This window comes from Apiospora kogelbergensis (genome assembly GCF_038363985.1).
Source record: "Apiospora kogelbergensis strain CBS 113332 chromosome Unknown utg000005l_segment0_segment0, whole genome shotgun sequence".
Classification (NCBI taxonomy): Eukaryota; Fungi; Ascomycota; class Sordariomycetes; order Amphisphaeriales; family Apiosporaceae; genus Apiospora; species Apiospora kogelbergensis.
The window spans coordinates 2,314,247-2,329,418 of NW_027117422.1; the positions used below are offsets into that span (position 1 = coordinate 2,314,247).

The window sequence follows — 15,172 nt, forward strand, 5'->3', positions numbered from 1 at the left end:
CAAAAGTTCGGGTTCTTTATGCAGAAGGCAATGCTGGGAGAAAGCCACCATGATCGGCGACAAGAAAAGCTCAGCTTGGTGTCTGCATATCATCCAGTCTTTGTCTTGCAAGCTAGCCGCAGACTCGCCCGCCCGTAGTGGTCAAGCAGACGGAGCGGCGCGGACGATCCAATTGGTGAGGCTTGGCCCCTAGAAGCTATGGCTTCTTGCATTGCGCTTAGTTTAGTAGTCAGAGGGGTCTGGATGATCTCTGTGTTTCGTAATGGCCCAGAAGTGGGCAGAGCTTGGGCAGAACTTGGGGAGCAGAAGAAAAGCGACGTAACTCTAATAATCAGCCATGGAGCTAGAAGTGCTTGCACTGGGGTGCCTACCACCTCCCTCGGCCGCGATTGACGATGATGGCACGAGCTGAGGCTCAATTGATAGAAGCGCTTGTCTAGATAAAAGCGCCTGTCTATTGTCTTGGGCTACCCTGGAATGCGACGATAACTTCGGGACTGAAGTACTGCTCGGTGCTCGGAGTGCCATCAATGAGGGGTGCAGAAACAACAATAGTGCGGTTTGATATGGACGGATCCTTAGGGCCTCGGGGGGCGCTCTCTCTCGCTTCAGTGGGGAGTCGGCATGATGAGGTGGGTGTACTTACGTGAGAGCTGCAGAGCTCTGCCTCATCCGAGAGGCTAGGACCGAGCACTAGGACCAGAGTTGACGACGCTAGACAGTTCGTTTCCAACTCTACGTGGGAAGGGGTGCGGCCAACCCCACGTAGAGGAGGGTACAGTCACCACTCCATTCGATGGAAAGAGATGGGAAGCCGCCAAAAAAAGAAAGGCCCTGTTTCGGCTGTCGTGTCCTCCCCCAGCGTCCATCCCAAGCTCTGAGAGGAATCCGAGATAAGAATCTGCCAAGCATGTACGTCTAGCAGATGGATGATTGTGTGCGCATTGCACAGGAGCGGTACGGACCCTAGGCTACGGGTAACCTAACTGCTGCTAAGTGCTGGATTGCATATGGCCCATGGCCCGCCCGCCGGGATCGATCCAGGCTCTGTTGGCTGTCGTCATGTGTGGTGTAAATCTGCCAGCTAAGGTTGGTCGGCACCTGGGTCTGGGCTGGCCATGGCCGGGGGCGATTTCAATAACCCAAGGATACCTAACAGGAGCTGTCAGCCCCACTTTCCTGGGTCGCCCCCCCCAAGGAGCTACCTGCTACCAAGACTCAGACCAGACTGAGGGAGTCCAACCAGAATGGGAAGAAAGTGAGGGAGCAAAGGACAGACAGCACAGACACTGGCCACTGCGAGAAAGCAAGCACCCCAAACGCAAAAAAAGAAGTGAGGAGTCCCAGGTGGCCAGTCCCACTGCACTGGCAGTAGCAACAGCTCTAGTGAGTTACCTAAGGCAGGTGTCTTCTCCGAATGTCATCACATCACCATCAACCTCTTTCCCTCTCTCCCCTTTCCCTACCTCACTAACTTTTACTCGTTCGTGACTCTCTTCCATCTTCCTATCCGGATTGCCCCTCTCAAGTGATCTTGACATTCCTTCTGCAAGCCCTCTCTCTACATCTCTCTCTCTCTCTCTCTCTCTCTATCTATCAATCTATCCGTCTCTGCCAACGCACAAACAACCCACTACATCACCCACACATACCACAACTGACATCTCAACGTAACAACTTCATCCTCTCTCTCTTTGATCCTTTTTTTGTTAGTCGCGAGAACGGGCCAGCCCGCTCCTCCGAGGCGACCAGTCTGGGACCCATCCATCCAAATCCAATATACCACAAAACATAGGCCGGCAGGATAGCTCTACAGCACCGCTTCCTATCTCCATCTTCGCATCAATTCAAGTGATCGCACTACTTTAGCTGTCATTAGCTAGCTTTCCCCGTCGATTGACGTCTCCGGCGCCGCACACGACGTGCATCTGCACCTTGCATCTGCTTGCCCGCCCATCATGGAGCAGCAGAACAACCAACAACAACCACAACAGCCCCCCGCGGGGGCGTCCCCGGTCCGACCGGCCGTCGCCTACACATTGCTCATCGTCGCAGCCCCTCCGAGTTGACGCCCTTGATGAGCATGTTCTCCAACCCGGGAAGTAAGTTGTCTTGCCTTGCTATCACACGGTGCTGACTCCATCATCGCTGCGCCCCTCCGATATACCCGAGCCGATGCTTGTCCCCCCACGCCTTCCAACGTTCTGTTACTGATATTCACGCCTGCTTATAGTGGAGCAGCTGGCTCTTCAACAACAAATTGAGCTGTTGCAGCAACAGCAGCAACAGCTTCAAGCTACACAGCAACAATACATGAACATGGGCATGATGCCACCTGGCCAGCTCGGCCCTGGCGGCAACTTCAACCCTCTTCAGCCCATGACCAACATGTCCCCCCCAAGCAGGATTCCAATTTCCCAATCAGCTGCCGCAGCAGTCCAACCAGCCCATGGGCGCCCCGAGCCAACCCATGGCACACCGTCGCAACCAGTCAGCACTGCCTAACATGGGCATTGGTCCTCCCCCCGCCCCATCCGCTGGAGCCTCTGGAGCTCCTTTTGGTCAGTTCGAGAACCCGCAGCCCCAGGGTCCGGCCCAGGGTCGAGAGAATGCTGCCCCCCGCGGAGGTAGGGGTGGCGGCGGCGCAGGAGGAGGCCACCAGCGAAGACACTCTCTGGCTTTGGCCGATGCCAAGAAGGCAGCGGAGCTTGCTCAACAGAAACGCACCACCACTGGCTTCCAATTCCCTGGCCCTGGAGCTTCGGCGGATGCTCCTGCTGCGGACGAGCCCAAGACTACGGCCGCGACTGACACGCCTATCGCTCAAGGCTCTACCACTCGTGGCGGACGTGGAGGCGGACATGGACGCAGCCAGAGCATGGCCGTTGGTGCCAACGGTCGTGGCGGTGGTGGCGGCGGCGGAGGACGAGGTGGTGCCGAGGGTGGACGTGGTCATGGCCGCACCTCTTCGCGCAACTTTGACGGGAACTGGCGCAACCAAGCGCAGCAGGGCCAGGATCAGCCTGGACAAGGTCAACAGCCTTTCCAGCCCGGTCACCGCTCCCGAGGTTCCGTCAACCAGCAGTCCGTTTCGTCGATTGGAGCTTTCCAGTACCCTGGACAGCCCCAGATGATGCAGGTTCCCGGCCAAATGCCAATGATGCAAATGTATCCTGGTCAGCTTAACCCGATGCAAATGAACCAACTTCAGGCGCTTCAGGCAGCTCAGATGAACGGTGGTCAGATGGTTGGTCTGCAGGGCAGCCAACATGCCCCTCAGCTGGGCGGCCAGCAAAACCAACAACAGCAAAGGAAGACGCTCTTTACCCCTTACCTTCCCCAGGCCACGCTCCCCGCTCTCCTTGGCGACGGCCAGCTTGTATCTGGTATTCTTCGAGTGAACAAGAAGAACCGAAGCGATGCCTACGTCTCAACTTCGGACGGCCTGCTTGATGCCGATATCTTCATCTGTGGAAGCAAGGATCGCAACCGAGCTCTCGAGGGTGACCTTGTAGCAGTGGAGTTGTTAGATGTCGATGAGGTTTGGGGTCAGAAGAGAGAAAAGGAGGAGAAGAAGAAGCGAAAGGATATTACCGATACACGCTCCGGCTCCGTCAGCGGCACCGGGCCTGCTGGAAGTACCAATGGGGACGATGCTGGCAATGGTGAGGGAGGTATCCGCCGACGTGGCAGTCTGCGCCAGCGACCAACCCAGAAGAAGAACGACGATGTCGAGGTCGAAGGCCAGAGCCTACTTCTTGTCGAGGAAGAGGAGATCAATGACGAAAGCAAGCCGCTCTACGCCGGCCACATCGTGGCTGTCATCGAGCGTGTCGCCGGCCAGATGTTCTCTGGCACTCTTGGCCTCCTCCGGCCCAGCGCCCAGGCCACCAAGGAGAAGCAAGAAGCTGAGCGTGCCGCCAGAGATGGTAACAGGCCTCAAGACAGCCGCCAGCAGGATAAGCCCAAGATTGTTTGGTTCAAGCCTACCGACAAGCGTGTCCCGCTCATTGCTATTCCCACAGAGCAAGCTCCTAGGGATTTCGTCGAGAAACATCAGGACTATGCCGATCGAATCTTTGTCGCCTGTATCAAGCGTTGGCCCATCACCTCGCTTCACCCCTTCGGTACCCTTGTCGAGCAGCTGGGTAGAATGGGCGACCTTAAGGTGGAAACCGATGCTTTGCTGCGCGACAATAATTTCTCTTCGGATGAGTTCTCCGAAGCAGTCTTGCGAAGCGTTGGTCTCCAGGACTGGTCTTTGGCCAAGGAAGATGACGCTGCCATTAGCGCCCGCCGTGACTTCCGAAATGAGACCACTTTCACCTTGGATCTTGCTGGTACTGGAGAGCTTGGTGATGCTGTTCACGTCAAGACTGAATCGGATGGCAAGATTGAGATTGGTATTCACGTACCGGACATTGCCCACTTCGTCAAATCGAACTCGCTTGTTGACCGGGAGGCCAAGAAGCGTGGTACTGCGGTACACCTAGTAAACCGAACTTGTGCTTTGTTGCCACCGAAGCTTGCCGCCGAGGTTTGCTCTCTTACCCCAGGCCAAGAGAGGCTGACAGTCTCTGTTGTCTTCCGTGTCAACCCGCAAACCGGTGTGGTTGCCGAAGGTGATACCTGGGTCGGTAAGAGTATCATCAAGAGCAGCGCGAAGCTGGCCCTCAAGGAGATCGATGAGGCGTTGACCAACCAGTCTACATTTCAGCACGAAGCTGTCCAGGTCAAGGATGTCCAGATCCTCAGCGCCGTTGCTCAGAAGTTCCGTGAAAGACGTCTGGGTTCTGAGGATGAGCCTTTTGCTCCTCTGCGGCTGCTTCACCAGCTGGATGATGAAAACATTCCCATCCAGCACAACGTTTTCGATTCTACTTCTGGCACTGAACTTGTGGAAGAGCTGTTGCACAAGGCCAATGCTTATGTCGCTCAGCGTCTGGCCCAAGGGCTGCCCGAAAAGGCAATCCTGCGTCGCCAGAGCACTCCCAGTGCTCGCCGACTCCAGACTTTCGTCGAGCGCATGAGAGCTATCGGCTACGACTTTGACACCAGCAGCAGCGGTACTATGCAGAACAGCCTCTTCAGGATCGATGATGCTGACATCCGCAAGGGCATGGAGACTCTGTTGATCAAGAGCATGCACCATGCCAAATACTACGTCGCAGGCAAGACGAACAAGCAGATCTGGTCGCACTATGCGCTGAACCTACCCTTGTACACTCACTTCACTAGCCCCACGCGACGCTACGCAGATATGATTGTCCACCGCCAGCTGGAAGCCGTTCTTTCCGAAGGCAAGATCGAGTACAATGAAGACATTGAGAATCTGGTCAAGACTATCGAATCTTGTAACACCAAGAAGGAGTCGGCCCAGAACGCTCAAGAGCAGAGCATCCACATTGAATCTTGCCGAATCATGGACAAGAAGCGCCAGGAAGTCAATGGCGACTTGATTAGCGAGGGCATTGTCATTTGCGTTTATGAGTCTGCCTTTGACGTGTTGATTCCCGAATGGGGCTTCGAAAAGCGAGTCCACTGTGATCAGCTTCCTCTCAAGAAGGCCGAGTTCAGAAAAGAGAAGCGAGTATTGGAGCTTTACTGGGAGAAGGGGGTGCCAAGCTCTGCCTACGTGCCCGAAGACGAGAGGCCCAAGGCTCACCAGTCTCAACGTATGTCGAATGCCATTGCTGCTGCTCGACAGGCTGAAGAGGCCGAACGGGTAAAGAAGGAGCGCGAGGAGGCTGCCCGCAAGCAGACGGAGACGGGCACCATCTCCACGGATGACGTTGATGCCCTCTTCGACGACGACGATGATAACGCCTCAGACGTTACGGAAGCCATGGCAGGCGCGTCGCTTGCCGAGCGACCTACTCAGAGCGTCCCAGGCTCGCCCACTCGGTCCACGTCCAACGCTGGTGTGCTGCACCGCACTCGATCAGACTCCAAGGTTCCCATGGCCGAGACCGTGGAGACTCGTCTGACCAACAAAGAGAAGTATCTCAAGCTGTTCAAGCTGAGAGAGGAAGGCGGTGACTATATCCAAGACGTCACCGAGATGACAAGAGTGCCCGTCATTCTCAAAACAGATCTGTCGAAGAGCCCGCCGTATGTACCACCCCAACAATTGTAACATCGTATCAAGCTAACCATGACTACAGTTGCCTGACCATCCGGTCTCTCAACCCATACGCGCTATAAATGCCGGAGTGTGTGAGGCTACTTTGTTGTCGTGGAGGAACCCTTGAGACGGAAGAAAAGTGTTGGCGATGCTCGTAATATGTGGAGCGAGGTGAAAGGAAAAGTAGGGTAGACTGATTGCCAGGTCACCGTGCTGCCGTGTGCCGGGAGCTTACCCGGATGGTATATCTCTTAGTTTTATTAAGAAAATGTCGTGGGTTGTATTATGGACAGGTGGTATCCAAACCGCGGCCATAGAGAAATATACGGGGGTCTAATCAACCCTCTCATAAGTTCTAACTTATCCGGCCAACCACACGGCCGTGTATTTGCCTCTTGCTATGTGCTAGGTTATACGTCTCCTCCTCGTCCGCCCGTATGTCATTCCTTATCTGTCTCTCGGGGGCATAAGTAATCGGCGGGCAGAGCGCGAAGACTGGGGAAAGTCCGGGCCGGAGACTCAAGAGCGAGCTATAGACGATAGGTACGTGACGTCGTTGTGACTGTGGGTTATGCCTGTGTCGTTGTGGTTCTTTCGACTCTGCGAAATTTCGGTCGAGTTGCTTAGTATCTACTAGAAAGAAGGAAATAGAATAGGGAGCACAATAAAGGGGAAGCAAGGGGCAGTCTAATGTGCAGCAATGCATCATAAATGCCTCTCTTTATTTGTTTTCGTGCCGTCTTGATGGTTAACGCCGCGAATACGGATGATATCGTCGGGCTCAAGTCAGGAAAATATTGCGCGCGAACGGGCCCCTCGTCGCATGGCTTGCGCTTCGAGCAAACGACGCGTGTGTCGGTTGGGCCTCGTGTGTGCCCGAGACTGGCTTGGTGTTGCCCTCGGGGGTCGGCAGGAAGCTGGTCAGGGCAGTGGCCGAGTGGACAAAGAGGGCTCGGTGGCCTGGAGGACTTGGTGGGCAGAGGCTGATTCTACGACAGGGTGGTGAGGTGATGCACGAAGACTTGCCTCTCGGGTTGGCTCACTCCAGGATATATCAGTGTAAGAGATTTGCGTTCCGCAGCCCATGGTCTTGAAGAGAAAGTGGTAGAAACGCAAAGAGCGAACGCAAGTGGACGGAGGCGCTGCAGTTCCCTCGCTCCACACCAAAAAGCAGCAGCGCGATATACAACTCAATCTCGGTTGATTAAGGGGCTCGTCATCTCTACTTATTGCTCTACCTCTACAGTGTTCGAGACCAATGCTTGTGTAATAGAACAACCGCCGACGGGCTGGCAGAAGACCAGAGACGGAGATGTTCTACCGATTGCCTGTCTCTGGTGCCGTGTGAGACCCAGGCAGGGGGGGCACAGCTAAACTTTGATGATGTAGGAGGGGAAGTTTCGCTTCGTCGTCTTCATTGCTGCGCCCTTCGTCCCAGTGCCAGTCGATGCTGACCAGCATCGTCAAACCGAGCAAACTACAGCAGGAAGTGCAGCACTCCAACATCCCCTGGTGCAGACTACGTGGATATGCCGTCTCGTCTGTTACGAGAGCTGCACCGTTTTCGTGCCGTTTCTACTGCGTGCGCCGCGAGCCACGCAAGGACTCCCTGCGGTTTCTCAACTGCCGCGCTCTAGCTCGCGAATCTAGCGTGCAATAGACTATAAGCCGATGCAATGAACCGAATAGAAGGAGGCAGGGTCATGACGGCCGCGAGGGAAGCCGAGGACTGCTCCCTGCCCGTCCTTGCAACCTGGCCTACTGGCCTGCCTACCTGCCAGGCCTCATCAACCTCGCGGGAGTCTAGTCCGTGAGGCTCCAGGTGCAGACACGGTGCTGCGACATGATAGGAGGGAGTTTTCCCCGCCTCGTCATTCGTTGGCAGCCCGCGGACTATCAAGATCCATGCAATAAGGACGAAGGGAAGCGAGCCCACTGCAGCTTTCTCGTCAGGTGCATGGTAGTAAGCGACGGCAAGCATGGCATTCGCTCATGTCTCTCGCGCCACCCTTCTTGTCCCGCTGGCGCGCCTCGGGGTCTAGCAAGCCCTTGGATCACGGCTCGACAATGGAACCACCACTGGCTGGCTGCTATCCACGAGCAGCCGGCCGCCTGGGGACACCCATGACGCTGTCTTTGCACGCATACGAGATTTCGCAAAAACAAAATCGCCCTTTCCCTACTCGGGTACTGTCCAATGGACCTCGACGCCTTGACACCCTACGACACGATGATGAGAGCAGGAGACGGCGTAAGCTATACAGGCTATATGACTGGCCGTCTGCAGCGGAGGCAGTGACAAAATGCCCGAATGCAACATTGCTGGCCCGGCCCCTGAGGATCAACAATGCATCCAGCTCCGTGGCTTTTTTGTACACCGAGCGTCTCGGCGAAAGTTAGCTCGGCGGAGTATCCAATTCATCCCCAAGTCTGACGTCTGGGCAGAGCTATATTATCTCATCTCCTTTGGTTTTGGCACGTAAGAGAACCGATAGGTATGCCGGAGAATCATCTCTGGGCGACGATGCGACGATGCTGGCCAGGCTCGCGGGACGTACTCCGGAGCAGAAGCGATTTAGGCAAAAGCAAACATCTGCACAGCCAACCCAAGCAAGCATCAACTCAGGTAAGCAAGCTCCCTTAGCACTTCCCCAAAAACCGGGTTTAATGAGGTACCAAAGCCTAGGGGGTATCTGGTGATAAGCCTGCCGTAATAGGCAGTCGTCGATGCATGATGCTGGATGGATACCATGTGTTTGGCCAGAACTCGAGATCTGTGGTCGTTTTTATGGTTGGCATTGACAAAGGCCCCGATCCGATAGATGCGCTCGCTCTTCATTGCGTGCTTGGTATGGCATCCCGTCACTGAGGAGGGCAGAGCGCAGAGCGCAGAGCGCAGAGAGACAGAAAGACAGACAGGCAGGCACAGGCAGAGATTATTGGCGGTGTTAGACGAGATGAAAGGGCCGATGCAGCAGGGGTTCAAGCGAGGATTTGGGGGAGACAGATCAACTGATGTCTTTGGACCCAGTGGCCGTCGATCGGTTGAGTTGGGGATTTGGACAGCAACATGGCAACAAGACCCAATCCCTTGTAGCTCGTCTATGCCGAGTCGTCTCTTGGATTCCCGAAACATGACAGTTGTGTCGGGAAGCCGGCGACCTTTTCGTCGTCGGAAAATCAGGGCAGGGGTGTCGAATCCAGCCAGGGTCAGTCGGATCTAGCTTCCTTGGTGGCGTAGCATTTGCAACGTATGGTAACATCTGTTACCATTTGGAGTCCGGAAGCCGGAGAGCCAGAGGGCCAAGGTGGTAACAGCGGCCAGCCCGTCACGGGAGTCTGTTCGCCATGGTGTTGTTCTTGTTTGTACCTGTGTACGAGGGAGGACCGGAGCCGACAACCGCTCCAGTGGCCAGCTGCATGTCATCATCACGAACCATTACACTCGGACTGCCATGCGTCGTGCTGGGCAGCTATCATTCAGTAGACACGGCGGGTGCATCATGTACCTACCCTTTCCCCAGACGCATAGTCCCCCCTAGAGAGAGTGTGTGTATGTATGCATGTGTGTGGCTGGGCTCCGAGAGTGAGATCGCGTCACAACCGCAAGCTTGGGCTCAAAAGGGATGGCTTGAGGGGACAGCTTCCGAACATGCAATCAACCAGAAAAGAAAAAGAAAAAGAAAAAGAACTAACCCGATCCAGCCAATACGTAAGCGTCAGTCGCCTGTGGCTGGAACCTCGACAACACCCAACACGACATACACCGTCCGGGGAGGCCCATATGCCGAAGTGCGCTCGCTTGCCAATCAGCCTGCTGAAGAATGTGCTAAGCATGTGAGTGAGTAAGCAGCCGGATCTCAATATGGATGAAAAGAGGGTGGTCATGTCATCAAGCCTGCTTCAAGAATAACACGATGGCCATGATTCCCACAGGGGTTGTGTTGCCCGGTCCTGCAACAAACCTCCTCCTGCCTGCCAGCCCCGTTTCCCCGTAGGTACGAGGACCATTCCGATCAGGCCCCTCTCGTAGCTTCGTAGCTTTGGGGCGTGCAACGACATGATGATGGCGTTCTGATGCTGTGTCGTGTTGTGTTGCACAACAAGGTCAGTCGAGCTGGACGCTGAACCGTCCTTTTTGGGCCGAACCCCATCATGCATACAGCATAGGACTCTGCTGCGTGTTACCCGACCCTGCAGTTGTCAGCTTTGGTTTGTTGTTGTGATGCGCGCCTATGCACACACCCTCGCCCCCGCTTACCCCAGGATCTCGCGGCCGAGGTCGAGGTCGAGGTCGAGGTCGAGGCCGGTGTCGAGCACCTGCCCACTCATCTGATTTCTGAACCGGCTCGGGGAACCCAAAAGTCCTTGCTCGTTGCCGTCCATGGTAAGATCGGCTTATGTGCACTTGTTACCGCCACAGTGACACGTTCCGCGCATGCTATGGCCAGAGAGACTAGACGAGATTTCCATGGCCGCTTCCCACGCCTGTCTGAGACTGCTGAAACAAATATCGGAATGAGTATGTGCTAAGATCCTGCTGAGTCGAGGCTTCCAGGCAGATTCAATCTGGTGCGTGAGAAGTAGTGGTTGGAGGCGTGCGAATCATGGCCCAGTGGCATCCGTATCGGATTCCCCAAGGCAGGTACATGTGCGCAGATGTTTACATGTATATATATATATATATATATATATATATATGTAGATGTAGATGTACCAATATATACTAATTCCTGGATTCCACAAACCTCGCTTTGCGAGATTTGCTCATCCCACACCGCATCCAACGCAAGCCCAGCATCAAGCGGCTGCGGTTTCCGTGGTCTGTCAGAGCATTTCTATACGTACACGCCGCCTCCATGACAGGTAGGCAGGTCAGGTAAAAAGGAAAAAAAGGGTATTCTAGCCCCGTCCCTCATTGGGCGGCACCCGGCCTCGCCAGAGCTCTCCTTCCCTTATTCCCTACCCATCGTGCCCCCTAATCCCATACATACATACATAGCCTTGCCCTAAATCCAATAATCCCAATGTCCTAAGTTTCCGCCCCTTTTGTTGCCCATGTAAAAACAAAATAAAACATTCGTAAACATTTCGCTTCGTGATCCACCAGCTCGAAATACTCGAGAGATATTTGAGACGTTCCACAATGACCCCCATCTGCTTCCCCTCCTATTCGTGTTTGTGCGAGGACCATGAATGCAAGATGGGTGGATAGACAGGTAAAAATAAAATAAAAACCACAGGGCTGTTCTGAGCAAAGAGGATATGAGGCGCACAGAAAAGATGTAGTAAGACAAGAATTCAAAGAGACTGAACACGCAGCGAAAAGGGGTATTTTGCGTATAGAGGAAAGGAAAAATAAACAAAACATCTAAAGCTGCGGCGCCTTGTCGTAGTTGTTTGCTGCAGAACCAAGTATGGGCTTTGTCGAGTTGGCGATGCAGCCGATTCAAGTTGAATGGCCATACGGTTGCGGGCCGGGACCAGCGTGCCCACCTTGAGAGATGCTCAGACTTCGCTTCCTTTTTAAGGCCGAAGAGGCGCTGCCGTAGCTATCCTGTGAATACTCGTCGCTGCGGTCGTTCGAGGTACGGCTCTGTCCAGAAGCCAAAGAGCTGCTCCCGAAAGAGTCTCTCATCGGTGTCCGCGACGTAGGGCTGGCCATGTTCCCGTGCAGAGCTTGGGAGAAGTCGTGCGGCGGCGCGATGGGAGCACTGATCTGCGGCATCGAGTAGTCGTGGACCGGCCTCGAGCCCGGTGTTCGCGGAAGGGAGAATTCAATGGGCGCCGAGAGGGGCGCCGAGGGGAAGCTGGTCGTGTAAGAAGAGGACCCGCCGTACGGGGCTGTTGTCGCAGATCGCGGGGTCATGGAAGCTGCTCCCGTGGGTTGCAGCCCGGAGACGGAACGATATTGAGTGCGCAAGTCGAGTCCTAAGGGCAGAGTGGCCGAGGCAGCTCTGAGACGCGAGCGGGTTTGGGGAGGAGGCTGGAGCGCCGAGTTGTGCAGGCTTGGATAACCCATATGGCTAGTGGGAGACTGGACGGGATTGCCTATAGATGATTGTTAGCAATCTGCTTCTATTTCACGTCAATGGTACCATATCCGAAGCCTGCTTACTGGAATAGGAACCGGAGTCGTAACCCATGGAGCTGCCGGCGCCGCCGCTCATCTGATCAGGTTGGTAAACAGGCTGGTGGCGATTGCCAGCCACGGGGCTGCTGCTACCAGGCTGGTAGCTGCTGAAGTCGATGTTATCACCTTTCCACGACATGCTCGATCTCAGGGGTGACTGCAGGTTCTCGGATCTAGATCTTGACATGGTCTCCCGCAACTGCAAAGGCTGCAAGGGTCGGATCGGCTGTCTCGAAGAGTGCATTGGCATCCCTGTTTCGAGACTATTTTGCCGCGCAAAGGGATTGGACGTCCGAGGGCCACTGCTCATGGGGCTCGCTAGGTGGCTCGAATAGTAGGCTCCTCGATCGGTAGACGGCGGCGATAGAGGAGAGAGAATGTCCGGGTGGCTCAGCGGTCCTGAAGATGCGAACCCCAAGCTCCCAAAGCCTGGGCTGAGGCCAGTGGGGGACATGTGCTCTTCCGCGTCGCTCCGCCTTATCGTATCGAGCATCAACGGTCGCATCATGTGGTCTGCGTAAGATGACGGATTGCCGAAATCCACAGGGGGGTGATCGGTGTTCCGAGGGTGTGAACCGCTCCGTAGGGCGAGTGGAGGGCTTGGACGTTGTCGAAGTCGTCCGGGACAGCCCGCATTTTAATCATTCGATCGCGGTCATCGGCTGTGAGGCGCTTGATCTTGGCCCGGCTGTGCCACTTGTTAGTGCCATGTACTACTGCTTGTGCCTGCTCGCTTGCTGATGATAACTCTTACCGATTCTGGAACCAGACTTGGACTTGCCGGGGGCTCAGGCCGGGGATCTCTCGAGACAGCCGTTCGCGGTGTGCTGCGTCAGGATGAGGTTGCTTCGCAAACTCGCTCATGAGGAACCGCGTTTGCTGGTGCGTAAGCCTAAAGGAGTCAGAAAGGAACCGGGTGCGAAGGAGTTATCAAGGGTTAACTACCTGAATCGCTTCATCTTTCGTCGCGCCGCTGTACGCTCAGCAGCAGTCTGCGGCGGGGCGTTGGGGTCTACCTCCCCTCATCCATCTCGTCATCGTCTAGGACATCGTCATCCTCCTCCTTTCCCAGGCTGAGGTCATCATTCTCGCCACTTCCCTCTCCAGTGCCGTGTGCCTGTGTTCCAGAGGGGCTCACAGCCGCTGGCTCGTGTGTTAACCTAGACGCCTCTGTGACAGTTGTGCTCTCGTCGCGGGCCGGTTCCCCTTTCACCCTGTAGGAAGGGGCAATGCGCGGGTCAGATGATTCTTGCGTCGGCGATTCAACCTTGGGTGCTCTAAGCCCTAGTGGGTCGAGAGATCTGCCATGACCATGCGGAGATGCAGGGGCGCCTTGGGCAGTAGGGGCGCTCCCAGGACGCTGCTGTTGGGCAGAAGTCTCATTGCCGTTGGAGCCGGAGCCTTGCTCAAAAGACTGGTTGAAAAGGTTCGATTCCCCCGGGGGAAGGAACGAGTAGTGTCCCTGCCACTCCGGTTGTGTGGTCAAGGAGCTGTCAAAATTCGACATGCGTGGGCTGGTATACAAGGCCCCGTATTTGCTAGACCAGTGGCTTTGCTCCGTATCAATTTGTCTGGTGACAAGCATTGGGAAGGTCTTGATGGGAATGGCGTATGGTCCGACAGATGTAAGGAGCGAAAGGCCTATAACTGTGCCTTATCGTAGCGAACGGGGTGTTGTATCGAGGCTGTGGCTTGAGACCGAAGTGATGGTGGCGTCCACGTTGAAAGAACGTACAGAGTATAAACGAGCGGCGGGCAAAGGTCTAGGGAACCTTTGAAGGACCTGGGCAGCTATGGGACAAGCAGCCGTTACAATCTTTTGGTTCCAATGGTCGAGAGTATGATGGACGCGTTTATTGCCGTTAGATGGACGAGGTCGATTCCTTCCTGCAATCCGACTTCGGGTCAACCGTCGTATCTTGCCAGAAGCGAGGAGTTTCAAACAGGATCGTCACGAAGAGCAAGGCCAATAGATTCTGGCGTGGCAAAACATGTGTTGGAGGCCAGTCCTGTCGAAATAGTAATCAGAGATGGAGGGGAGCCGAGTGAGGATCAAGGCCAGGCTTGGGAGAGTTGTCAGTGATGGTTCGGCGGGCGAATAACTAGACACATGCCACTGCGTCGTCCTTAGGGAAGAGCTGAATATAGATTGTCGTGGGACGCAAGCTTAGAGAGAGCTTCCTTGAACGGGAATAGAGTCTCTATAAATCGAAGAGGGTCGTATGACAGCTCAGTGGGGTCGATCGCCTCAAGTTCCCAGGTACTGATGGGCCCAGTCATGTATTGTTGTTTGGATGTTATCCGCCGATGCAGCAAGGCAGTCCTTCAGGAAGATCCTTGCTCATACGGGTGACAAGAGGTGGAATTAATACCGGACAGAACCGCGAATCCTTGACGGAGAAATGCCCTGGCTGGATCCGAAGGGGGACGACAAGGACCGCACGGGCAACCCACTGGATACTTGTACTCGTAGTAGCGATCAGAGATCGATGGTGAGGATGTGGATGTGGGTGTGGATGCGGGCAACCTTGCACGGTACCTGGCTGGTTACGGTAGGGATATTGGGGAGGGAATATATGCACGTTTTAAGCTTCGTCAAATGAACCAAAAGCCGTGCCTTAACTGGCAACATCCGGCAATGGGTATATGCTTCTGCGCGGTAACTACTGAGCCACACCCGTTTCTGTCGTGGGCGACAGCAGCAGGAGAGCGGCACTGTCTATGTCAAGCGGATCTTGGCCATTGGGATCTCGGCTGAATGGCTAATGCCGTGCCATGGTAGGGTAGCCTGCAAGACCAGGCCAGGGAGAGAGAGCTTCATACCAATGCGGCCCCCCCAGCTCTTGGACTGCAGCGTACTTGTGCTGCTGTAAGATTGTGAGATTCCACTGACTGTCCCAGGCGTGCAGGGTGAC

The 15,172-nt window shown here is 55.2% G+C and overlaps 3 protein-coding genes across 3 annotated transcripts; 1 reads left to right on the plus strand and 2 right to left on the minus strand.

Annotated features, from left to right (window-relative positions):
- Positions 1-1,930: 1,930 nt before the first annotated feature.
- On the plus strand, positions 1,931-6,204 carry PG998_007355 (uncharacterized protein; the record flags this gene model as incomplete). The annotated part of the gene is made up of 4 exons (XM_066874171.1): positions 1,931-2,102; positions 2,234-2,490; positions 2,567-6,111; positions 6,165-6,204. Coding segments are annotated over 4 exons (4,014 nt in total), but the record flags the coding sequence as incomplete, so codon positions are not given.
- Positions 6,205-9,453: 3,249 nt separating this feature from the next.
- Positions 9,454-10,510, minus strand: PG998_007356 (uncharacterized protein; the record flags this gene model as incomplete). Its single annotated transcript, XM_066874172.1, has 3 exons — positions 9,454-9,597; positions 9,890-9,953; positions 10,386-10,510. 3 exons carry the CDS (start codon positions 10,508-10,510, stop codon positions 9,454-9,456), a joined length of 333 nt encoding a protein of 110 aa, XP_066730117.1.
- Positions 10,511-11,573: 1,063 nt separating this feature from the next.
- On the minus strand, positions 11,574-13,842 carry PG998_007357 (uncharacterized protein; the record flags this gene model as incomplete). Its single annotated transcript, XM_066874173.1, has 4 exons — positions 11,574-12,175; positions 12,243-12,856; positions 13,012-13,149; positions 13,274-13,842. 4 exons carry the CDS (start codon positions 13,840-13,842, stop codon positions 11,574-11,576), a joined length of 1,923 nt encoding a protein of 640 aa, XP_066730118.1.
- Between the last annotated feature and the right edge of the window lie 1,330 nt (positions 13,843-15,172).